The sequence below is a fragment of the Leptodactylus fuscus genome, chromosome 9 (genome assembly GCF_031893055.1).
Source record: "Leptodactylus fuscus isolate aLepFus1 chromosome 9, aLepFus1.hap2, whole genome shotgun sequence".
In the NCBI taxonomy this organism is placed as follows: Eukaryota; Metazoa; Chordata; class Amphibia; order Anura; family Leptodactylidae; genus Leptodactylus; species Leptodactylus fuscus.
Window position 1 is genome coordinate 22758112 of NC_134273.1, and position 26546 is coordinate 22784657.

The 26546-nt window shown below is 42.0% G+C and overlaps 1 protein-coding gene across 1 annotated transcript in view; it reads left to right on the forward strand.

Moving 5' to 3' along the window:
• Positions 1–26546, forward strand: part of BRINP2 (BMP/retinoic acid inducible neural specific 2) — a 230714-nt gene that overhangs the window by 199003 nt on the left and 5165 nt on the right. The window contains exons 6-7 of the mRNA XM_075287107.1: positions 3193–3429; positions 12920–13142. Coding sequence (XP_075143208.1) covers positions 3193–3429; positions 12920–13142 — 460 coding nt within the window. The remainder of the gene's footprint in view (positions 1–3192; positions 3430–12919; positions 13143–26546) is intronic.

Genomic DNA, 26546 nt, shown 5'->3' on the forward strand with positions numbered 1-26546 from the left:
TACAGAATCCTTCCCGGGAGGGCGTAGCGCACTTCCATCTGGCAACACCAAATGTCAATTTATTCATATATTTCTAGAAGAAGTGGCAGAGCAGTAACACAATCCAGAATTCTGAAGCAAGATGCTCAGGTATACGGCTTAAGGGAGCCCTGCTCCTATTCAAGTGAATGGAAGCAGGGTTGCAGTCCCAAGTACCACCACTACACTGCACAGACCGGAGGCTGTATACAGTATATGCAGCTCTGTGCATTGCAGTAGTGGTGCTTGGAACTGTAGCCCATTTCCATTCACTTGAATAGGAACAGTGATGCTTCTGGCTGTATACCTAGTATATGACTTCTGGTAGCCGAAACACCGGATATGAGCGTGGTCCAGCTGTTGCATATTATCCTATAGATATGTCATCCGTATCAATTACCATCAGGTCCTGGACAATTCCATTAAAGACTTTAATTTGACTTGAACCTAATTCAGCACATTATCACAAAATGCTAACAAATGCCTTGAAATGCTGCAATTCATCCTCCCCCACTGGGGGGGGGGGGGAGGGCGGTCACATACAGACACCCCTCCGAAAATATGATGTGGACTCAAGCTGCAAATTACTTGCACGAAGAAATATGTCTTTACTGACCTGTAACTTTTCAATTAGTTTGTACTACTGCAGCTTTGTTCCTTTCCTTTGTACCTCTGTGCAACTTTTATAAACTGATTAAATATAATAAAAAGAAATGAAACAGAAAGGAAACTTAAGATGTCCCTCCACTTAGAAAACCACTTGTCATCCATGAATAGTACAAGTGAATAGAAGAAACTTTGAAATATATCTTAGAAAAAAAAATCTGTCTCATTGTCCACTTATTAGTCTGTTCTCATTTTTCTTATTGTTCCATAGACTGTTTAGGTCGTTGTCATCTAGCTCACACAAAGAGGTCTATGGAGAGGGGAGGGGAAGGCTCTTCATTGATTTATTTCCTTAATCTGTGCTAGAATCTTATCTTGAAGATACAGCAGTGTTAGATTGCTCACCCTGCTCAGTGTAGCAGCAGGAATTTCTGCATCTTTTCTAGCAGCCTCTTTCATTCCCTCCCCTCTCCATAGACTTCTATGTAAAAGGTAACTTGACCTGATAAGAGGAGAATGAAACAAATTTCTTTAATAACATATCCAACAGTTTCTTACAGCCACATGGACTATTTATTTATTTTAAAAAAGAAAGTTGTTTTATAAGCAAAGGCATGCTTTAAGAATCCTTTCTTAAGATATATGCCCAATTTATTGTATTCATTTATATTGTATTCATTTATTGTATTCATTTATAGAACGTTTTATTAGTGAGGGTATTTTTTTAGTTTGGGATATACTTATCTTGATGACCCCGCCAAGAGATCCGGTATGAGAGGACATATCTACAAGGGTCTTATAGTGCTCAAATAATACCAAATTTATTCAAACTGGCCCTTCGTAGTCAGACTTCATGAAGACCAATTCTTCTTATTAATAAAATCTATTGGACCTGTGAGCGCCGTCCTGCCCTTTTCCTCTTCATGAAGACCACAACAGGCACAAGGCACTGCCGATTTACCAAGAGGCTCCGGTCTCTTCTTAAATCAGTCACACGCCTATAAATTTCCAATATAACTCAAGCCAAAGGAAGCTATAAAAATTGTGACCAGCCGAGGCAATTCTAACCTCCACTCTGCCCTGGTGGTGACCACAGTCATGGAAGGCGGCGAGCGGGTTGCACAATGTCGAATGTGACATGTGAGAGCATCTAACCATGTAATATTCATCAGATATTCAGGCAATTTATTCAGTGTGGTATTTGGCAGCAGCTTATTCCCCCTCTTCCTATTGAGGACACTTATAAACTTGGCCAAACCCAATGTGTATGTGTACGGGGAGATCAGGAGGAATAGTTATCGACCAAATGAGCCCTTGGTCAACAGTACTTGAATATTCATGGCCACTTTAAGGGCCCCTTCACACGGAGGATACTCTGGCTGATTCGGAACGTGTAAACGTTCTGAATCAGCAAGGTTTAAAGCAGGTCCCATTGCTTTCTATGGGAGCCGGCATATGTGCGCTCCCCATAGAAATGAATGGGCAGCTTTTTCCCATTCATTTCTATGGGGCACGCACGTATGCCGGCTCCCATAGAAAGCAATGGGACCTGCTTTAAACGCTGCTGATTCGGAACGTTTACACGTTCCGAATCAGCCAGAGTATCCTCCGTGTGAAGGGGCCCTAAGAGTATGAACGCCAATGGGAATTCTCTGGGGGGCATATTCTTTATCAGTTATGGATGACCCCCCCAACATGTATTCTGTATTGTTTTTTGGAAGGGACCTTCTTGAGACTTTTTGTTACAAAAAAAAAAATTGCTCGCCAGAACACAGACCTCTCCTGTGAGACCGAGAACAAGCTGTGTTTTCAGAATACAAGCCTTCCTGAAAAATTAATGAAACTCTTAGTAAGCTCGGACTTTTTGCCTGGAATCATAGGTCCTCCGATACGAGACCTCCACCTTAAATCAGTCACAGCCCAACACCCTCCAAACTTTCTGGTGTTTTCTTTAAGTCGCCGGGTTTATTTTATACTTGCGCTCTCCGACACTGGGCACTTGGAAATAGGCACAGCACAATTTAGTTCTGTCAGAGAGCTGCTTGCAGGCAAGTGCGGACCTGACGTGAATGCACAATGGTATCCAATTTATTGTATGCAAGGATGTTTACCAATAAAATACTTGTAGTTTTTGCATTTATTATTTATACTTAAAATAGAAGCAAGGATATATTCCCAGGGTTGCTTTGTTAGATCAGACATTGATGTTCAAGCTGCTGTAATTAACTGCAAATTCTGGGCCGCAGCCAATAGGAGACAAGCTATTGAGTTCTCCATTGCTCTCATATGTCGACGGAAATAGGCACAAAGAGTGCACCTGGTTTTAATAGGTGATGCCCATAAATAATAGTTACAGGGCCTGCTAATTAGCAATGGCTATGGGACCGGCTCCTACAATATTCCGAGAAACGCCGGAATGATATCAGCGGGGTTTATATGGAGATGAATGCCCCATCCGCTATATTGAGATAAATGCGGCCACACCGATACGTATACCTTTAAGACATCATAAAAAATCATTGTCTCTGCATCCCGGTGCTAATTGGGAATCTGTGTTTCTATCCCCAGGGTTACAGGCATTGCTTCCTCAGTACTTACGAGTGAGATTTGTGAGAGCTGCACTGTCCTACATTTCATGCAACTCCCAGGGATGGATGGAGTGCCAGGCAGGAGAATGTTGGTGCCACTGCGATGCTGCCTACCCACAATGCAACTGCCCATCCGAAGACATTCAAATACTGGAGAAGAGCCTGACTCAGACGCAAGACCAAGCCACCGGGCAGAACAAAGAGTTTGAGGAATCTGGTAAGTCGCTCGATAAAATTCATCATCGTAAAAAAAAAAATTGGTCTTCTAGTATACGGACGTCACTGCACTTTTTTTTTTTTTTCTTTGGTTCCTTTTGTATTTAACCCTTTACTTGACTTTAAAAAAAAAAAAAAAAAAAAAACCGTTTCACCCTGAGAAAATAAAGCTTAAGTTACTTTTTGGTTTTTTTAATGACCTTTGTCACATTGTACAACTTGGGGCATTGTATAATTGTTACAAGTGTGGACCTCTTCATGCCATTGTGCATCATAGTATAATGGAGGGGAATTCGGCAATATATTTAGGCCAGTTTTCTGGTGTAGAGGTGTCATAATGTGGTGCATCTTTGGCGCAATGTGTTGAAGATGCGCCATAATCCTTGTTTTGCGCCTTGTTCATCACTTTCCGTGAGTGTAGGAATAACAGGACCTGCCTCGGCCTGACATATTGTATGTATGATAACTCACCTCAGTAATGTGCCCAATTACATTCAAAGTATATTCTCACCATCCACTAATTTCAATGGGACTACCTGTACATGAGGGTATATTATTTAGGTTTAGGATTAGACATGAGCGAACACTGTTCGGATCAGTCGATCCGAACAGCACGCACCCATAGAAATGAATGGAAGCACCTGTGATGCTGACTTTGCCGGCGGCCGGCCGGCGTCACAGGTGCTTCCATTCATTTCTATGGGTGCGTGCTGTTCGAATCGGCTGATCCGAACAGTGTTCGCTCATCTCTATTTAGGATCTCTGTAACCCCTTCCATCAATGTGGCATACAGGTACTCTAAAACTGGCTGGTCGTGTCCACAAATCCCCTATAAATGTACTCTACAGTGATAAAAAAAAAAGTCCATAGTGACCCAGGCATCTAAGGTGTTTGACAAAGGGTCTAACACATCCCCTTCCCCAGGGACCCATACAATGCGATTGCAGGCTGCCAATAGGTTGCCATGGCCTCCACGTACCTAATAAAAGCCCTAGCTCGGCTATCTTTATACACCTGGAGAAGTATTGCGCTGTATCAAAGAATTGCATTTTCAAGTCTTCTACTGGGACTGAAAAGAAAAGCTAAAAAAAAAGTTGCAAAAAGCTTTTACAAAAATTCTAAGTGAAAAAAAGAAAACTTATTTTACCATTAAATAACAGTATTTTCTAAAAAAAATGGAAAACAATAGAAAAAGTATCCATACCTGTAATTGGGATCACTGCAGCGGGATAACAATTACCGTAAAACAAGCACACGGGGAGAGAGAATATTTTCTTGTGCAAATTTTTGCAACGTTTTAAACACCAGCTATAGCGTATGTGGTTGCAATTGGCACTCTTTGTGCTGCTCACGGCACTTTTCCTAGAAAAGTCATGTAGCTAGGGCATGTCGGGGGCGGGGGTGATCAGTCCCACGAGATCTCCGCAGGGAACATGTGGACAGGAAAGTACTTCACAATCTACTTTCCTGTCCGCATGATTCGTGCAGAGACCGTGCGGAAAGTACATGGACCCCATTATAGTCTAAGGGGTCCGTGTGCTTTCATTACACAACGCTTGCAAATGCGTTCGATAGTCAGCTCGGGGGGTTCCTATGCGGACTCCCTGAATGGATTACAAAACGCAGATGTGAACCAAGAGTCACCCACAAAAATAAGTTCTCACCTAGGCCCATTGCCCCCAAAAAATATGAAAAGATTATAGCGATACAAATAAATAATAGTAATAATTTTTTTATTAATGTTTTTTTTTATTGTGCAAAAGTAGTAAAACATCAAATAACTACAGTATATAAATTTAATATGAAATATAAATTTGGGGGGGGAGGGTTGCCTAAAAATTTTAAACAAAAACACAATGGTGGAATAGATTTTTTTAAATTTCTGAATCTCTCTAGAAAAATTAAGTAAAAGTTTATCAGTAGGTTGTATATACAATTCCATTGTGTGAATTTACTATTTTTCTATAATGCATATTTTGTCTGTATATTAACCCTACAAATTGTAAAGTGCTCGGGGATAGGATGGTGTCATATAAATAAAATGTATTATTATTACACTGTCTTCCAATAAGTATTTGGACACCTGTGCTCCGAGTGGCACGAGTGGCAAATACAGCCTCAACCCTCCGGGGCTTTCCACAAGTCCTTGTACGACGGCTAGTGGTATTTTATTCCATTCAGTTTGGAGAAGACAGGTAAGTTCTTTCACCGATTTTGGACAGCTTCTGCACCCCTTAGTTCAGCGATCCAACTCATCCCAGAGGTGCTCGATAGGCTTCAAGTCTGGGCTCTGGGCAGGCCAGTCCAGTCGGTTAACCTGATTGTCACTGTATCAAGCCATGGTAGAGTAGCTATCACTAAGAGAGGATCCCTCTTGAAATGCGTCAGCTAACAGCTTGGACTTACCATTTTTTCTGTCATACCATCTGTCTGTGACTTTTGCTATTTTTTTAAAATTTGGAATTAATAAAGAAGAATTTTATCAAACAAGGACACACTGGACCAAAAGTTTTTTTGCATGCTCTTTATGGTAGAGTAGACCTTGCTACATGACAGCTGACATTGTCATCCTGGAAGTAACATTGGTCCAACCTATAGAACCGCCATAATGTAGGAAGCACACTGTTATCTAACATAGTGCAATAGGTGTCGGCATTGAGTTTACCATGGACTGGGAACAAGGGTCCCAGTCCATTCCAGGACAAACACCCCCAGACCATAACTCCACCTCCGCAGAACTTTACTGGGTGTCCAAATACTTATTGGTAGACAGTAAATTATTATTATTATTATTATTATTATTATTATTATCATTAGATCCAACAAAGCTGTGCTGAAAATTGTAACCAGTCCCATAAAAAACAAGACCCCATATGGCTCCACTGAAGACAAATTCTAAAAAAGAAAAAAAAAAGAAAAGAAAAATTGTAGCATTCTCAAGGCCCAATAAACCAGATGAGTCTGTAGACAGCAATAAATTAGCTTTTATACAGCAGATGATACTTATTCATCTGAGAACCTTTCATGACTGCGCACCTTTATCTTCAAACAATTGCACTTGATAATTGATGAAAACAACCAAATCCGGTGTATATTTCTCTGATTCATTCCACAAGTGTTTCAATTACTGTCATATTTATTTGGGTAAACTTTATATATTCACAAAAGGGAATTCCGATTCACTCGACAACAGGAAAACGTTGAAGCCGTCCTTTTATGCTCTTCCAGGGGGTATTTTACAATCATCTAAAAATATTGCGCCCTTTGATGAATCCGCTCGGCAGAGTCGGCTGCTTTGTGTGCGGGCCTCTTTATATTTTCTATACAAGGCAATGGTCCACTGGAGCATAAAATTGGAGACATATACCTTGATTTAAATTCCCCCGTTAGAATTTGCAGTGTGAATTTGTTTGTACCAAAAATATCAAACTTGTCAAAAGCAATGTATGTCTATGGATATGCCACATTGGAGATTTTCGAGGCACGGTGTGGTGGCATTCGAAACGGGTACATGTGAGCTCTAAATTGTTTGCGACAAAGCTAAGGCTAGAAAATTGAGTTTACAAATTTCCTGACAAAGGTCTGAAGTGGCGATCAGTTTGGTGACAACATTCGAATTGTCACGCGGCTTTTGCTCCGCCGTTGCAGTTCTAAGGACTTCGATATTAGCATTTGTGAACATGAAAGTGGAATTATGTGCGGGGATTATACCGAGCATGGGAATCGTTTTAGGAAATTGTACATATTTACAATAGGTAATTGGCGCAGGAGTGACAGAAAGATGACGACTTGCTAATTGCAAAATTTAAGCCGGTGTCTTGTCTTTACTTGACGCTTAGTCCAATGTTTCATCTTTCGTGTCATCTGTGGGAAAAAGAAATGAAAGATTATACAAGGCAAGTTAAAGGGAACTCAAGTGTCTTCAGATATAGTCAAATTACTGTACAGTAGCTGTCAGCCTAAAATATAGTATGCCACAAGATAGATGTCTTGAAAGTAGGGCATCGAATAGATCCTATAAAGGGAACGTCTCATCAGAAAATGACCTATTGTTTAAAGGGGCCCTTTCATGTTGCCAAACTCTTTAAATGTTAAACACCATTAAACAGCGTCTCCTCCATTGCAGATGGCTGATCCCATTGCAGAAATAGGAGAGCTTGTTCTAGCGCCACCTTTTGCAAGGTAGTTCCCTATAGATCAATGCTTGGTTTTCCTGAAACCTAGTAGCATAACCTGGGAATATAACCAGGCCGGAAAATATCCTCCACAAGGAAGAGGGACACTTTTATGTTCCCAAACTCTTTAAGTGTTAAACACTATTGAACAGCGGCTCCTCCATTGAAGCCGACAATTTACGTACTTTTCAGATGGCTGATCCCATTGCAGAAATATCAGGGCTGTTAGTCCACCTACTGATAAAATAATATGCATATAAGACCTCCTTGGAGGAAAAAGGAGATCTTGTTCTAGTGCCACCTTTTGAAAGGTAGTTCCCTATAGATCAATTCTTGGTTTTCCTGAAGCGTAGTAGCTTAACCTGGCCAGAAAATCTCCTTCACAAGGAAGAGGGACCCATCCGTAGATCGCTGTTTCAAGTTTATTTCCTCTCTTCAGTGCGAAGCAGGGTATTGCCTTGTTGATCATGCCACTAGAGTTCAGAAAAAACAGGCATTGATCTATAGGGTGCTGCCTTTCAAAAGGTGGAGCTAGAGCAACTTCCCTTCTTAGTAGGGCATGCAAGATGCCTTGATAAAGCCAACATCTTCTTTAGGTAACATAGTACCACTGCTCATCATACATATAAAACTCATCATATTCATCTATAAGTATAAGGGCTGGTTCACATCTGCATTCGGTATTCCGTTCAGGCGCTTCGCTTGGGGGTCCCCCAAAGGAACATCGATCTCATTATAAAGTGGTGAGCAATGAAAGCGCACAGACCCTATAGACTATAATGGGGTCCGTGTGTTTTCCGCACGGTGTCTGCACAAATCCTATGGAGAGAAAAGTCGTTTATTTGGGGATGTCTTACTAGTTTATAGATGAAGGTCCCCAGTCCAGAATGGCGAGTGGTTACTTAGAGTCTCTCTCAAACCTGTCCTGTCCCACATTACACAACACATTGATGTAACACACAGAGTGCAATGCCTCTTTTACCCTGTGGTGGCGCTGCAGACAAATTGAACAGTTACAGCAGTGGGACACGTTGCGACAAACTGAACTTCCTACCAGGGGTGAACCTGGGCTTTCTGCCGCCTGAAGCGGCGTCAGAAAGCCGCCCCCCCCCCCCGAGGAGGGGCGGAGCTGAGGGGGCGGAGTCACAAGAAAGGGGTGGGTCTGTGCTGAAAGGGGCGGGTCGAGTGGAAAGGGGCGTGGCCGAGCGGAGCGAGTGGCGTTCGCAGGCAGAGAGCAGGCAGGGAGAGGACCTGCTCTCTGCCTGAGTGTGAGGGGCGGCCGCTGGAGCAGCGCTGCGTCCAGCAGGGCCGCCCCAATACACCGCTCGCTTCCCGTGTTGGGCTGCAGACACGGTGACGCTAAGCCAGTCCAGGACAGCTTGTCCTGGACTGGCTTAGGTCAGCAAAAATGCCGCCCTTCCGAGGCCCTGGCATAGCGCCGCCTGAAGCGGTCGCTTCAGGTCGCCTCATGGGAGGTGCAGCACTGCTTCCTACAGCAGGGAACACGTTGCAATCATTTTATTGTCACGGGACCTTGCTGACTAGTAGGAATTGTCCCTTTAAGCTACCGTAGTGGTTGTCAATAGCTGAGCAGAGTTTTACTTTGGAATTTGTCCTTGAAAGAAATCCTTTAAATCGGGAGCTAAGCAATTTGGATTTACATTATTTCCTTTTAAAGATGTTTGCATTATGTCTGTGAGACTCTCCAGGGATAACCTATCTCCTGCAGTGATTCTTGTTGTTCAGCAAAAGGGCCCAGAGCATCTGACAGGTTCTGCATTTAGCATCTGTCCCGTTAATAATATGGAAGTTGTTGCTACAGCAACAGTAGCATGCTGATGTGCCTCAAATTGTAGGGATGCCGAGGAGACAGCTGACAGCTACAGTGCGAGAGAGGCCTCGGACTAATAGACGCCGAGATGCTGTTTGGGACACTGTGACGAGAGCGTCTTAAGTGGCTACAACCAAGTCTTCTCATATCTCCTGCCCGCCTGCAGACATTGTGAAGGTGACCAGTCTGTTTCCTGGGGAAACTTATTTAAACAGTCGCGGGAGGACAATTTACTGTGATGTCCCCCCAGGGTTCTCCTTTAAGAAGAGACGTGACCACTGCCTTATTAAAAAGTAGCGTCTCTATGATGTTACCCCGAGGAGCCTAAGACTTCTATAGCAAGACACCAGAGCCATACTTGTGCCAGGATTGTTATTGCTTGGAAACATCCAGGGAACACATTGTTATTATTAACCTTCCGCCGCAATCTTTTTAACCCTTATGTTACAAGACATGCATTTGACCCTTGGAAAACACTGAGGTTATTTTTTTTCCCCATTGCTCGTATAGCACCAACATATTCTCCGGTTCTGCGCACCGTCATTATTCACATCAGTCCCTCTATCCAATGGGGCTCACAATCTCATAGCGAAGTTTATGGAGTTATAGTACTGATAAAAAATTGCTGTGATGTTACTGTTCTTCGCCTTCCATCAGTTCTTCTCGGTACTTGCAGAGAGTTTTTGAAGGAACTCGGCAGGGAGGTTGTTCCCGCCATCTTGGAGAACTAAGCACAGATCTTCTGTGGATGTTGCTTGCTACAATCCATCTGTCTCGTCATGTCATCCCAGACAGACTGGGTGATGATGAGATCAGGGCTCTGCGGGGGCCGGACCATCACTTCCAGGACTCCTCCTCCAAAGAGCAAAGGTCACACTGAATATTGATGGGATTTACATCTCTTTTATTCACTTAATTTTGTTCATTGACAAAAAATAAACTATTAACCCTTCTATTTTTAGAATTCTTATTTTTTAGCATTTTACACACCTGCCTAAAACTTTGGTACCATAGCTAGCTTTATTAATATTTCTATCACATATGTGCATTTTGCCTTTCATTTTGAATATTGAAAGATAAAATGCTATAGCTACTGTCATTCTTCTAAGCCCAAGAGGTTAGTGCATTGGTCCTGGTGGTCCAGGGAAAATGAATATGTTCAGGAATATTGAATTGATATTGGCCACTTCGGCAGTTGCCTCCTTCCTGGTTGTCCTCATGGATGTACGTCTCCAGATCTGTTACAAGATTACAGGTTTTTCAAAACAACATGATTATTCGATGTCCTGTCACAAGATGTCTATCCTATATGTGTGCCTGTGTGGCCACCCAGTGGCTATGTTGTGAATTGCAGCTTTTTAATAGCTTGTCTTATTATTGTATTAAATTGGTTTCATGAGAAATTGGAGCCCTTAGCTAAATTGGAGAATTAGTTTCTGACCAGTTTTAACTAGTAGAAGATGGAGGTAAACAGGCTGAGTTTTGGAAGTATGTGATATTGGTACAATATTTTGGGGTGACGTTGGTTCAGTAAAGGACTAAGGATCCTGAATAGGGTAATTGACGTACTGGCCTTATGAGAATGGAACGAGATAGGACGGGTTCACATCTGCGCCCAGTGTCCGATATGCGCAATCCGGCGGGTTTCCGTCTTCTGCCCCGAGTCCTGCTTGTCCGACTAGAAAAAAGCGGTTTTGCTACGGACAGGCAGAAAACGCACATGGGCAGTCACTTTGCAAACCCAATCAAGTGAGTTTCCATCCCCTGTCCAATTTCTTGGGGCAGAAGACAGAAACCCACTGAATTGGCTAAAGCAGAGACTGGGCGCAGATGTGAACCCGCACATAGATGCATAATTCCTAGTTGGTGGTTGCATGGTATCCATGATGCCAAAGTCTAGACCTGAACCCCCACACTTGTTAAGTAGACACAATGGCGGTGACACATGTACTGTAGGTTCTTATGTTTCTTAAGCTCCCACAGTGGCGGTGACACATGCTCAAGTGATATGTATACTAAAAGCAGCAGAAGAAATCTTCTACAATAAAGAACTACACAGAACGGTAAAACCCATCTGTTCAGTCCCTTGTTATTTCAGCTAAACTAACCATTCCCTTTCATTAGTCGATACCAACCTGCTAATCTTGCTGTCTGTCATCATAAGCCAGGGCAGCGAGAGGACTGTAAGAATCTACACAGAGAGACAGCGGGAACACCAGTCCTAATGAATGTGAAGTTCTGTGGGGATTTTGTCATTTTACTTAAATGTGATTTCTGGGACTTATATATTGATGACCTATACCAAGGACCCATGCTACCAGGCCATGGCATTCCCAAGGAACTCGTGATAACGTCACGGGCATTAGTGAAATGGTAAAGTCGCATCAGTTCATCAAGATAAGTCATCAATATATATTTTGGAAGACCCCTTTATTTTTACGAAAGATCATCTATGAGGCAAATTCGGAGGTGGTAGAGCTGAGAATATTGGTTCTTTGGAGCCAAAACTGGTCTTTTGGACCACCATAGAGTTAGAGAGTGACATAAAAAGGGTGTGTGTTTTTTTTTCATTCAGATCCACACTCTTGTCAAAAAGTTGACTAACCCCAATTAATTTGGATTATTTTATCCTTTACATGCACCCCATAAGGTTATAGAATCAGATTCGTATGATGGACACTTCCTCTATGAACAAGAGTGGTTCCATTAACGTAGACATGTGTCAACCCAGACTGGTCCATCTTTTACTACATTCCAATGAAATCCATGACCTTCTGCGGCTTCTCCTGTCAATAACTGGTGGCTGTCAACATTTTCTGAAGCCATGCGCATGCGATCAACTTCAATTTCAATAGTATTTGCCACCATGAGACATTTGATCTGTATGTGATGGTTGAACATGTACTTTGAATTTATTTCCAGTTGTTTAAAATTGCTGCAAATGGCAAATGATAAAAGTAAAATAACGTATACTGATCCCCGCTGACCCCCCACCACTGCTGTTCCGACGGTGCCTGTTTTCCAGCTGTGCACCACTCCCTGCACCCAATCGAACATCATAGGAAGTGGCTGAGAATTCCATTCAGACAATCAATGGTCAAAGCCAAGGTTATAACTGGAGGGGTGCAGAGGTAGCAATGACTACTGGGCCCTCGATTCTTAGAGGGTCCAACGGCCTCTCTACAAGACAAGAAACCGCAAGTGTTATAGATAGCACATGGTAAGGCGAAACCCTATTACAGATGTTGCACTGGGGCTCAGAAGTGTATATTGAGCCCCTAACCTGCCTTGCAAATGTTTGACAGAGTGGGTCATGTCAATATTGGTTGTGGGTAGTGGAGTACAGCAGAGACCTGAGCACCTGCATCGATGGGGGATCAACTATTTATCGACCATTTGCAGCCCCCCACCCCCCCACACACCAATCATGTTTAAACTACTAAAACCCCTTTTAACACATCTATAAATATTTGTTGTTTTCGCAGCAGAGTTCCGGGCATTTCTGAAGAGTTTGCCAACAGACCGTTTTCTCAACATCTCAACTATTTCAAGACTTTGGAACGCAGACCTCCACCTCACCCGGCGCTATGAACAGCTACGAGCGGGATTCAAGCAACTCCTGACCAAGTCTCAACGCCAAATGCGACGTCTGATTAACCTGAGCAAACACTGCCTCCGCCAGCCTCAGTACACATTACTGCGGGAGAGGTCAGTACTTGTACACATGTATAAACCTTTTTGTCTGTGTCCTTTCCTTTATACAGTAGCTCAAGATTATGTGCAGAAAGGATTTTCTTCTCTCCATTGATAATAACCTGGGTTATAGGATGGATCACATTCAGTGCATAATATGCGGTAATATATTAAAATCTTTAACTAGATATATTAACGAGGTTACAGTGGTGTAACTAAAGTCTTGTTGGAACCAATGCAATCTCTTGTGGGCTCCCTACCTCATCCCTATGGATTCTTGATAGTGATGGTTACGGGTGCTAAGGAGTTAATCCACCTTAGTGTGGTTAGGGGTAATCTGTGGGTCTCCTTGGTTTATGGACCAGATGGAAGCTGCAATCTCAATACTGATGCCAGTGCTTATGGACCCCGAATGCTCCTGGGCCCCAGTGCGACTGCACTCTCTGCACCAACTCAAGTTACGACTTTGAGAGGTTATATAAAAGTTGCCATGGGGTATTCACTGTATTAGATAAGCAGTATTATAAATGTACTCAAGTTGCAAGTGTTCTAGCTCTCAGTCATGTCACCAACTCTGCTCTTCTCCTGTTGCTTGTGCATAGAGTAGGGCAGGGTCAGTTACATGAGTTGTGTTATCAGCAGAGGAGTCTGAGTGCAGATACTTTCAGTACTCCATATAATAATCCGGATGTCAAGGGGAGTCTATTTCATATGAGTAAGCCTGTATTCACCTATGCATTGATGTCTCCATTGGCTGCCATGTTTATACACCCATGTGCCCACAAAGACCTTTTACCCAGCCAGTCCTCTGCTCAGCACTGATGAAGGGCAGTTATCCTGGAACAGTGGTCTGCAGATAAGTTTATGGCTTAGCTTACATTAAAGCCTGTTGCAAGGGAAAGACGTGGACTTCATGCACTCAACTGAATCTGCAATTTGGATATGTGCTCCGATTATTTTATTAGATCCTTTTTTACAGATATGAGCCACCAATTAAAATCAATGGAACGGTAAAAAATGGACAGCACTTGGTTGTCCTCCAAGTGCTATCCGAGTGCCTTAAGTGTTAAAAAAATGGAATACTCTTGGACTGCAAAGTGGTCAAGTTCATGAATCCCCATAGGATTGGCGCCTTACAACAGATGGCAATAGAGGCAATGTTATCCTATATCACTTCTTATGCCTTTATTGTACTCAACCAAAAGAGAAGTCCCCCAACTTTATAACAATACAGTCTATCTATCTATCTATCTATCTATCTATCTATCTATCTATCTATCTATCTATCTATCTATCTCTCTATAGTAGACTATCCTTGGCAAACTGACAGCAGTTCTGCTACATTTACTCTATGTTCAGCTTACACCAGATGTTATACTGTCACATTTTAGCGTTACAGACTTGGACCCCTATGGCTGCACTGAACTTAGGTCACCATAGAACTTCCTAACAATCTGAATTCAGCTCCGGACCCACGCGGGTTGCATCGGCGTTGCAGCTGTATTACAGCAGCTAATATTCAGCCTCGGTGTATTGTTCCTAGAAATGGCGATTTATTCGTTAGTGATTTACAGATAACAAGGTTACATTTCCGTTCCCATAATGTTTTTCTGGAGTAATTACAGCAACCTTAACATCTTTACCTGTACCGTTAACCTCATCCATTGCTTGGATTGTCGGCGGCGCAGAATTAATCGTCTTGGCGTATATAACATTTTATTATATTAAAGTACATGTTAACATTTAAATTAAAAAAGTAATAATTAAAACTAAATGAGCCAAGGATACTAATATAGCTCTTATAATAGAACCCGACCAGTAATAACTCAGCAAAGCCAAGACTGACTAATCCAAGGCTTTTATTAATGGCCAGGGAGTCCCGGGTCCTATAAAGATGTTTCTTTACAGTAAATTAGATTTATACATTGTACTGGGAGCAGATCATTTGGGAACACGTTTTATCTCCTTTATTTCAGTATGTTTCTAGGTTTCGCCAATCTATAGCGCCTATTATAAAATAAATGTACAAAATTGCATTGCAGATGTGCCCAACGTGTAATTTATCAAGGCAGGGATTAAGGCGTGTGGAAACCAAAAAAAATCCCATTAACCTATTTTTGAGAACACTGGAAAGTCAGTAGTATGAGCTAGTGAGCAGCACCGCCATTTTGCTTCCATAGGGATTCATGTAGAAGTATCAAATCTGTTGGCCCGGGATTTCTTACAAAGTGATGGAGTTAGGGGTGTAACTATGAGGGGTGCAGAAGGCCCTGGTGTTTAAGGGAACCCAAGTACCCCTCTGCCTTATAGAAAGATAGTAGAATTATAAGAGTCACGTGGTAGCTGGAGAGTAGAGATGGCCAAACCTCTGAAGATTCGTTTTGTTCCAGGTTTGGGTGGTTTGGCCCAAAACATTTTTCTGATGAAAGTGAAATTATCCTCATCTGGGGTCTCTTCAGACCCTAGAGTATAATAAGTGGCGGTCCATGGGAGAAGTAGAAACATAACCAATAGTTATACTCAGTTTCCCTCACTTTTTGGGGCATCTGGTGCTCCCCGAGTTCCTCTTTCGCCTCCTGGATGACGTCATGCCCACTGGTGTCACTGCTGAGGCTCGTGATTGGGTTTCACTGGTCACATGGGGTTCACCGACATCATGATGCTTACGATAAAGCATCTACATAAACCCCAGAGTGTAATATGTCACTTCCGGTTCATGTTAAATTGGAATTGGTTTGCTCACCTCTAGTGGAAGGACCTAGTATAGAATTGCATTGAGGACCAGGAACTGAAAAATAAACTTCTGGATGCAGTCAGTCCTGTTTATAAAAGAGCTAACATTAATACCAGTACCATATCTTCTTAAAGAGGACCTTTCACCATCTGGGGCACATGCGGTTTAGTACAGCGCTAGAAAGCCACAGTGCGCTGAATTCATCTGCTTACTGGCTTTCCCGTTCTGTGCCCCCGGTGAAGAGCTATTGGTACTGGTACCGTAGCTCTTCACTGTCAGAAGGGCGTTTCTGACAGTCAGTCAGGAACGCCCTTCCTTACAGTAACGTCTATACTGCTGTATTGTGAGAGGGGACGTTACTTGCGGCCCATGAATGACGCTGAGGAAGGAGGGGGAGGAGGGGGAGGGCTTTCCTCACCACTCTCTCAGTACAGCGCTATAGACGCTGCTGTGAGGAAGGGCGTTCCTGACTTACTGTCAGAAACGCCCTTCTGACAGTGAAGAGCTACGGTACTGTCACCGATAGCTCTGCACCGGGGGCACAGAACATGAAAGCCGATTTGAATTCAGCGCGCTGTCGCCTTTCTAGCGGTGTATTAAACCGCATGTGCCCCAGATGGTGAAAGGTCCTCTTTAAGTTCCCCTGTAGCACCACCACAGGTGAAATGAAGCATTACATGGTGGCAATGAATTCAGTGGTCTTACCATGTAATGCATGGAAGAGAAGGGTCTTCTAGATTCTTTCTTTGTAGATGCTTTGGTCTTTGGCTAATGGGGCTGCCACTCCTCAGCTCCTCCTGACCTATAACATGATGCCTGCAGATTATAATGCATGCTCATGGTAACACATTCCCTTTAAGACTTTTCATTTACCCCTTTTACACTGATATACTACAACAGTATCAGGTACAGCAGTATATGTGGGCCAAAAAGGCATCAAATCTGTATTGCAGATCTAGCTCTGGTGAACGATCCCTGTACATCATGTTGCGCAGGATACCATTATGGGTCTGAAATGAGCACTGTATATGTCTGCACCAAAATCACTGCAATAAAAACTGGACAAGAAGAGGAGCGGGGCGTAAATGCAACATGAAATGGCAAAAAAAGAGAAAAAAAAAAGGAAAAAAAAGAAACACAAGAGTAATGGAACCGAAATAAGAAGAGACTCCCACGTCTCAATTTAGAGTTGTTAAAGCAGTTGTTAGAACGACTTTCAAAGTAACTGTTCCCTGTTACCACAAAGTACTAAGTGCTGTAATAGTAGCAGGTACTGGAAAGTTGGTTTTCGTCGGTGACCTTTCCTTGGAACACGTATAATTAGAATTTTTTTTATTTTTTTATTAAATGGAATGGCTTTTACACAGAACACACAGGTACAACACTGAAAGCAACAAAATCCAGGCTCCATTTCCTACAGCAGCCATGTCGACGTATTTTGGGCCGGCAGCTGCAAACAACACCGTCTCACCTTTTTGCTGATCCATTAAGCATATGTTCACTCTACGACACATTCCGTTAAGCACAGCATATTGTAGGTTAGACGCTCTTCAATGTATTTTTTCGGCACTTAATTGCTCTTCGAATGCTTTTTTTGAGAAAAACAGAAATCCCTTTGACCTTTCTAAGAGGGAGGCATTTCCCCCGAGACGCCCCTACTGTATGGGATACATCATCGTGGCAGACACAATTAGATACAGGTTTAATTACAGCTTAATTATGTAATCACCCTCACCTTTAAAGAGGAGCCGGTAAATAGCTTAAACGGAGCAAGACAACAAGTGAATTCTGGGAACAAGAAATGCTTAAAAGCGCACTCATCCGGTGCATTCACGAGAGTGTAGGCAATGAAGTCAATTCATTGCAAAGAGACAGATGTCATTGACTTCGTACAGATGGGCACATGTTACGTTTGATCTTTGTGAGTCAGCCTAGTGCATCATTATAGAGCTGCGGTACGAGCCCTCGGAGATGGCGGACTGATTATAGATGATAATCGCGTTGTATTTTTACTACATGTATTCTATCTTAGTATATATAATGAATATGCATGCCCGACGCCTGAGCAGAGCCGACTGCGCATGCAAGGGCATGCCCGCGCATGTGCAGTCGGCTCTGCCTAGGCCGGATGCCTAGGCAGAGTGAATTCCAGCCGGAAGACGCCGCGGGGACACGGCACGGAGAAGACTTCTAAAGGTGAGAGAAGAACCAGCGTTGATTGGCAGAATGTATAGCATTCGATCGAGTTCGAGTATTTCGAATACCGTAGTATTCTATCGAACACCTACTCAATCGAACACTACTCGCTCATCTCTAGAAGTATCTACTTACAGTCCTATGAAAAAGTTTGGGCACCCCTATTAATCTTAATCATTTTTAGTTCTAAATATTTTGGTATTTGCAACAGCCATTTCAGTTTGATATATCTAATAACTGATGGACACAGTAATATTTCAGGATTGAAATGAGGTTTATTGTACTAACAGAAAATGTGCAATATGCATTAAACCAAAATTTGACCGGTGCAAAAGTATGGGCACCTCAACAGAAAAGTGACATTAATATTTAGTAGATCCTCCTTTTGCAAAGGTAACAGCCTCTAGTCGCTTCCTGTAGCTTTTAATCAGTTCCTGGATTCTGGATAAAGGTATTTTGGACAAACAATTCAAGTTCAGTTAAGTTTGATGGTCACCGAGCATGGACAGCCCGCTTCAAATCATCCCACAGATGTTCAATGATATTCAGGTCTGGGGACTGGGATGGCCATTCCAGAACATTGTAATTGTTCCTCTGCATGAATGCCTGAGGATTTGGAGCGGTGTTTTGGATCATTGTCTTGCTGAAATATCCATCCCCGGCGTAACTTCAACTTCGTCACTGATTCTTGAACATTATTCTCAAGAATCTGCTGATACTGAGTGGAATCCATGCGACTCTCAACTTTAACAAGATTCCCGATGCCGGCATTGGCCACACAGCCCCAAAGCATGATGGAACATCCACCAAATTTTACAGTGGGTAGCATGTATTTTTCTTGGAATGCTGTTTCTTTTTGGACGCCATGCATAACGCCTTTTTTTATAACCAAACAACTCAATTTTTGTTTCCAAAATGAAGCTGCCTTGTCCAAATGTGCTTTTTCATACCTCAGGCAACTCTATTTGTGGCGTACGTGCAGAAACGGCTTCTTTCTCATCACTCTCCCATACAGCTTCTATTTGTGCAAAGTGCGCTGTATAGTTGACCGATGCACAGTGACACCATCTGCAGCAAGATGATGCTGCAGCTCTTTGGAGGTGGTCTGTGGATTGTCCTTGACTGTTCTCACCATTCTTCTTCTCTGCCTTTCTGATATTTTTCTTGGCCTGCCACTTCTGGGCTTAACAAGAACTGTCCCTGTGGTCTTCCATTTCCTTACTATGTTCCTCACAGTGGAAACTGACAGGTTAAATCTCTGAGACAACGTTTTGTATCCTTCCCCTGAACAACTATGTTGAACAATCTTTGTTTTCAGATCATTTGAGAGCGGGCTGTCCATGTTCGGCGACCATCAAACTTAACTGAACTTGAATTGTTTTGTAGAAAGAAATGGTCCAAAATACCTTCATCCAGGATCCAGGAACTGATTAAAAGCTACAGGAAGCGACTAGAGGCTGTTATCTTTGCAAAAGGAGGATGTACTAAATATTAATGTCACTTTTCTGTTGAGGTGCCCATATTTTTGCACCGGTCAAATTTTGGTTTAATGCATATTGCGCATTTTCTGTTAGTACAATAAACCTCATTTCAATCCTGAAATATTACTGTGTCCATCAGTTATTAGATATATCAAACTGAAATGGCTGTTGCAAACACCAAAATATTTAGAACTAAAAATGATTAAGATTAATAGGGGTGCCCAAACTTTTTCATAAGACTGTATAGGTATCTACAGACAAGTCAGGAGAGAAAATAAGATAAAACACAGGACATTGTGAATTGTGCATTGTATGTCCGGACCGCCTAATGGACTTATTGTAAGTAGAAGTGACCCAAAGCCTACACTGTAATAGAATGGCTAGTCCATTTAATGCACTGCAAAAGTTCTTCATTACGACACCGGCGAGTAGTAGTTCAAGAAAAATTAACCTTTGCTCTATGGTTGACTATCCTGTCCTGTGGCCTGGCATGGTCTGACAACACATGGGTCAAAACTCTGACCCCTTAGATTTACTTAAATGAGACAACCCCTCTAGAATTGCTCGCACCTAATTAAAACTTCTTGTTCAACAGAGCACTAAAAAGTAAGAGTCTGCATGAAGCCGGACGTCCTCGAGAGATTATATTAGAAGCTAACATTGATCTTAGCGTATAAAGCAGTCACATCGTGTAGGCTGGGCTGACTTTTGGAGATAAGTAAAGGGTTACTTTATGGCTCACAGCCTCATTATTCGCTCCTCTTCGCCATGCCTATCTTAATGGTATCGTAAACACAATGGTGTCCTGACCAGGAGATTCATGAATCAGATTAGATGTGAAATCAATAAGTACCAATCCTACAGTATACTAAAGCACATATCACAAAAACAGTATACATATATCTTAGATTTAACGCTCTACTATATTTTTTGGGGTCATTTTAGATTGAAGGGGGGGGATAGAGAATTTAAGAAAATATATATAAAAATATAAAGGAACCTTAAAGGGTTTTTTGGCATTTCTATTAAAATAGTAAAAAAAAAAATGAAATATTAATTTAGTAAATTTCCACCAGCTCAGCTGGTTCTATGGTCCCTGCTGGTCTTGTTAACTTGTATGTGCGACTGCTCATGGGCGAGTCAAATAGACTGGTTGGCAGATGGAGGTGGAAAGTGAATTTTTACCCCTTGCAAAACAAAAAAATGAAGACAAGACACTTTAAGAAAAAGTACTCACCATTAGGGTTGAGCGATCGTGTTCGGAAAAGATCGGATTCCGATCGGCGATCAAGAAAATTTCACGATCGCCATCGGAATTCTGAACACGATCTTTTTATGTGGGATCGAGATCGGTGATCTTTTCCCACAATGCTTTGCTTAGCCTTCACAGGGTGACGTCTCCCCTCCCAGTACCCGCCCACACTCTCCTAACCTGCCCACACTCTCCTAAACTGGCAGGGAGGGGGCAGCGAAGGGAGAAGAGCAGCATGGAGCGGCAGCGAGGCAAAGAAGAAGGAAGGCACCGGGCACCGGAGCAGCTATCTCTGGAGGTAAGTGGACACCAGGGGGGACTAAGTAGCCAGAGGATTAAAAAAAAAAATGCTCTGGCTACTTTAGTGATTCACTATACAGTGTGGATTCTACCAATTGTTAGATTCCATGCTGTATAGTGAATAGGATCTCCGATTAATAAAAAAAAAATCCCATTGACTTGCATTGGGATTGGAATTGGGATCGAGATCGGGTTCGAATGAAAAATGATTGGAAATCGGATTTTAAAATCGATCCTGAAAAGTCAAGATCGGCTCAACCCTACTCACCATATGTGATCACTTAACTTTTCTATGACGCTAATGTAACCTATTCTACATGAAGAAGATTGGGCCCAAGATAAGGACGTGCTAATATGGTGCCCCAGAAGACAAATATCTAGGGTTTTTAGGTTGGTGTAACAAAATGCTTTAAAGTAAGAATGTTTTCAAAAATAGTTTATTTTTCTCATTTATGCAAAGTGAATGAATAAAATAAATAAATAAATCCCATCAATACTTGGAGTGAACTTTGCCCTTCAGAGGAGGAGTCCTGGAAGTGATGATACGGCCCCCACAGTGTACTGATCTCAACATCATCCAGTCTGTCTTGGATGACATGAAGAGATAGAAGGATTGGAGCAAGCCTACATCCACAGAAGTTCTCCAAGATGGCGGCAGGAGCAACCTCCCTGACGAGAAGAATTGATGGAGGGCAAAGGGCAAAGGTCACACCAAATATTAATGGAATTTAGAGACTTAGATTTCTATTAACTTCTCTTTAAACCTTATTAACGCTTCTATTTTTGAAAGTGTTCATACTTTGTAGCATTTTCTCACATCTGCCTAAAACTTTTGCACAGCACTGTGTAGGAAATCAGTTCTCAGTTATTCCTTCTTTTCCAGCATTTAAAAAATCACTTCTTGCGTGAGGTAGAAATGCAATGACTATATGAAATAATAGAACAACATGCCATCGTGTTGGAGATCTTTCCAGTCATAGCAAAATATCTTGAAAATTGTTTGTCTGATTTTTTGATGCCTTTAGTCTGATTTATCTCAATTGCTTCTATTAGAGCAATGTACTAAGTGGTTCAAGACAGAGGAGGTGATTGTGTGATAAGTACAATTGTGATGATGAGTGGAACACGAGAGGATAGAAGAGCCCCATTAATGTGTCTATTCAGCTCCTGAGAATATGCCGATGGTGTGGACCTTGGATTCTTTTCTCTCCTTGGTTCCTGCTGAATTTGCCATTGTTGTTCCTATCCTTGACATTAATGGCGCTGTAGTAGTCATAAATAATAATCACAATGTCCTCATGTATATCATGATGTTTCATAGAATTACTTTATCCACATTATATAACTCTACATCTAATGTCTTGTCTCTATTTGTTCTGAACATAGTTGAATATAGTCTATTATTCCCTGTTCAGATTGATTTGGCCGTGGGAGTAGATAGTACATATGGTTACGTGGCCTGAGTCTTGAAAGCTCAGTATTCCTTATTCCTATTCTTTCCCCCAATCCCTAGAGTTCTCCATCATAATACAATATATAGTCTGCTTGATCCTGATGATTCTGAGTAACAGATAGCCAGTTATGGAAAAGATTCTCCTCTACTTACTGTGTGGAGCAGATTTTCATCTACTTACTGTGTGGAGCAGATTTTCCTCTACTTACTGTGTGGAGCAGATACTCCTCTACTTACTGTGTGGAGCAGATACTCCTCTACTTACTGTGTGGAGCAGATTCTCCTCTACTTACTGTGTGGAGCAGATTCTCCTCTACTTACTGTGTGCCATATATGGTAGCTAGTCTCCACTAACCAGCTCAGGGAAAAAGCTAGATACAGATAGAGCCTACAATGGGGAAAACTATTGTAAATGTAAAATAGTTGCAGATTTTGTTGCTTTTTTTTTTTTTTTTCGAGCCAAAGCCAAGAATGGCTACAAATGGAATCGGAAATATATAGAAAGTTCTTATACTTCTAACTTCTGCTCAATCTAGTCCTAGCCTTGGCTCAAAAACCACAACAAAAAAAAGCTGTGTTTCCACAATGTCTGGCCCTAGCCTTAAATCCTCAAGCATTTTTTAAAAGGGAAGTTTCCAGGTCCATATAGTGTACTGGAGCAAAAAAAAAAAGGCAACAAAAACCATCATAAAAAATGCAACATAAATGGCATCATTCCTTTTCTTAATTCCTGAAAGAGATTTTTTTAGCCTGCAAAAAAAACCTCTGTGTGAACATACTCTAAGGGCTAGTTCACACGGGGGGCGGTGGGGCAGATTTTGTCTATGAAATTGAAGTCATATGGTGGTACTGGAGAGTCCCATAGAATACACTATTTAGAAATAAGCATTTGGACACCCATTAAAGTTCTGCGGAGGTGGAGGTGGAGTTATGGTCTGGGGGTGTTTCTCCTGGTATGGACTGGGACCCTTGGTCCCAGTGCATGGTAAACTCAACGCTGACGCCTATTGCACTATGTTAGATAACAGTGTGCTTCCTACATTATGGCGGTTCTATGGGCCAGACCAATGTTACTTCCAGGATGACAACGCCAGCTGTTATGTAGCGAGGTCTACAATGGCTTGATACAGTGACAATCAGGTTAACCGACTGAACTGGCCTGCCCAGAGCCCAGACTTGAATCCTATTGAGTTGGATCGCCGAACTAAGGGGTGCAGCAGCCGGAAAAAAAAGGTGAAAGAACTTACCTGTCTTCTCCAAGTCGAATGGAATAAAACACCACTAGCCGTCATATGAGGACTTGCCCTGGAGAGTTGAGGTTGTAATTGCCGCTCGTACCGCTCGGACCACAGGTGTCCAAATACTTATTGGTAGACAGTGTATAACTTTTCCTAGTATTCCTTTACTCCATAATGACCCATAGAGCCTACAACATGTAGGAGAGAACTTTACTAGTTACCATATAAGAGGAATAACTTTTGTTCCCGCAACGTATAAGTATCCATGTCAGGGTAAGACTGATACGAGAGGATCGCTTTGAATATATATGCGGCTTTATGGAAGGATGTCGGCTTCAGACAACATTAATGACTCTTTAGAAAAGGATACGGCAGCAAATTTTGTGCAGCTAAGTCTCTGTTACTGTGGATAATACAAGTAAGTCGCTGTCTATTTGTTGCTGTCATCTTTCCAGTGTCAGTAAAAGTCATGGGTTGATTTTGAGCTTAGAATGTTTAACTGGGAGCTTTTGTGGAAAATGCTGACACCAGTGAGGTCACTAATTCCATGCGTTCTGTGGCACAAGATAAAAGAGGCGAATTTATGCCCTTTAAAGCTGTCGGAGAAATATTACTTTTTTATTAGTATTTTCATGGATACTGAGCCTGGGAGATTGGAGAAAGAATATCAGGCTTAAAATGGAATGAACAGACCCATAAAGACACGGAAGAAGAAATAAAATCCGCAAAACACAGAGTAGAATAAAAGCAAAACATGTAAGGTCAGAAGAATAAGAGCTGGCACAGCTAGATAGAGAATTGCTGGAGTCGGAATAGAAAATGCATGTTTTTTTTTTTTTTAAACATATACATAGAAAGTATACTTTAAGATAAGATTGTATAAGTTTAGAAGAAAAGGGTTTCTTAAACAGCCCACTCATGTCGGGCAATGCAACTTTGACCTGAATGGAGCTGAACTGCAATACCAGACACAGCCTGTAGACAAGTATGGCGCTGTTTGTGGGGGGGAAAAATAAGAATTGGTTTAGAATGTAACTTTGGTGCTGAAACAAACAGGAAAAATCCAACTGTGGTTGCAAAGAGTTGGAGTGGGTGGAGGTGGTCCTCTTTAAATGTCTTCTTGTGAATTTAGTTCTTCTATATGCCCAACTAAACAGATAATCTGCCATGTCAGTGGTTTTTTTTAACTCTTCAAGGGCTCTTTTTTTTTTTTTTTTTTTTTTTTATGTAGATTGTGAGCCCCTATAGGGATCACAATGTACATTTATTTTCCTATCAGTATGTCTTTTGTAGAATGGGAGGAAATCCATGCAAACTCCTTGCAGATGTTGTTCCTGGTGGGATTCGAACCCAGGGCCTCAGCGCTGCAAGGATAACCACTGAGCCACCGTGTTGCCCCAAGGGCTCTATTTTCTGAAGGTGGAATGCAAAGTTTCCTTCACCCACCCTTAGTCATCCTCCTGAATCTTAGAAGATGATATCACCAAAACTCTGCTTTAGAAATCCTTATTGCTCTAGAATTGATGTTGAGAGAACATGGCGGTCACCGGGGAATTTCTTTCCTCAACTGATAAAAACCAGTGTCTTCTGTGTCAATGTTTAACCTCCTGACCCTGTAGAGATCCTATTTACAGAACTTAAGCAAGGAATTAGTTTTATTGGTGACATTCCTACTGCCTACATCCATGTTACAAAGATTGCATACAACTCAGATTTTTTATGACTTTTTGAGTATCATATGGCATAAAGAATGCGAGGTTTTGATATGTTGAGATTTTTTGTGATGTTAACCATGAAGCTCCTGGGCCCCTAACCATAATATACCATTTATAGTATTCACTTCATATTGGCAATAGACAAAATAACTGTACCCCTTTAAGTTACGCCCTTGTTGACAAACCCATTGATTCTATCAGGGTCAGCTGACTATTATTATGTGCCTGGGACCCTCCTGACCCTCCTCAGCAGATGATATTGGGAGAAGTAAAGATTAAACACACAGAATTTTAACGTCTAATCCTTTAGTCGTCTCCCCATTGGTAAACCTTGCACACAAACTGAGCATGTACAGGTATGTGTAAATCAGGAAGGATAACTATTGGTTGAGACACCATTTGGCTTAGAGCAATGGCACTAGAGACGGGTGAATTTCTCAAGATTTCGTTCATTTCAGGTTTGGATAGGTCAACTCTCCATTTAGTTTCAGCTTGAACTTGAAATGGAAATTATTATACTCTGAGGTCTCTTCAGACTCTATCGTATAAAAGGTGGAGGTCCAGGTGAGTTGTAAAAAAATAGCAAACACTCACCTTCCCTCAACCTTTCTGTGCCTCCTTGTAGCCTACAGGACTCGCTCTGGTTCCCTTATGGCCTTTTCCAACTTCCTGGATGATGTCATGCACCCTCTTGCATGACGTCAACCTTAGTATTGGAAGAGGACAGAAGAAGAACCAGAGAGAGGCCCAGAAGAGTTGAGGGAAGGTGAGTATAACTATTTGTTATATTTTACACCCCTGGGCCTCCACCTCTTATACTCTGGAGTCCAATATATTCCTCATTCCTTTTCAAGCTACTATTGACTTTGGCTAAAAAAAAAAATCAACAAAGTTCCCAACAATAAATGCAGGTTCTCCACAAAGTGTGGCCTGAGCCTAAAGGGGTTATCTAGGATAAATAATGGATTCCCCTTCCTTAGGATAGGTTATGAATGAAAGATCATCAGGGATTTCACACTCACACCCCAGGATGTTGGAAGAGGCTGCAAC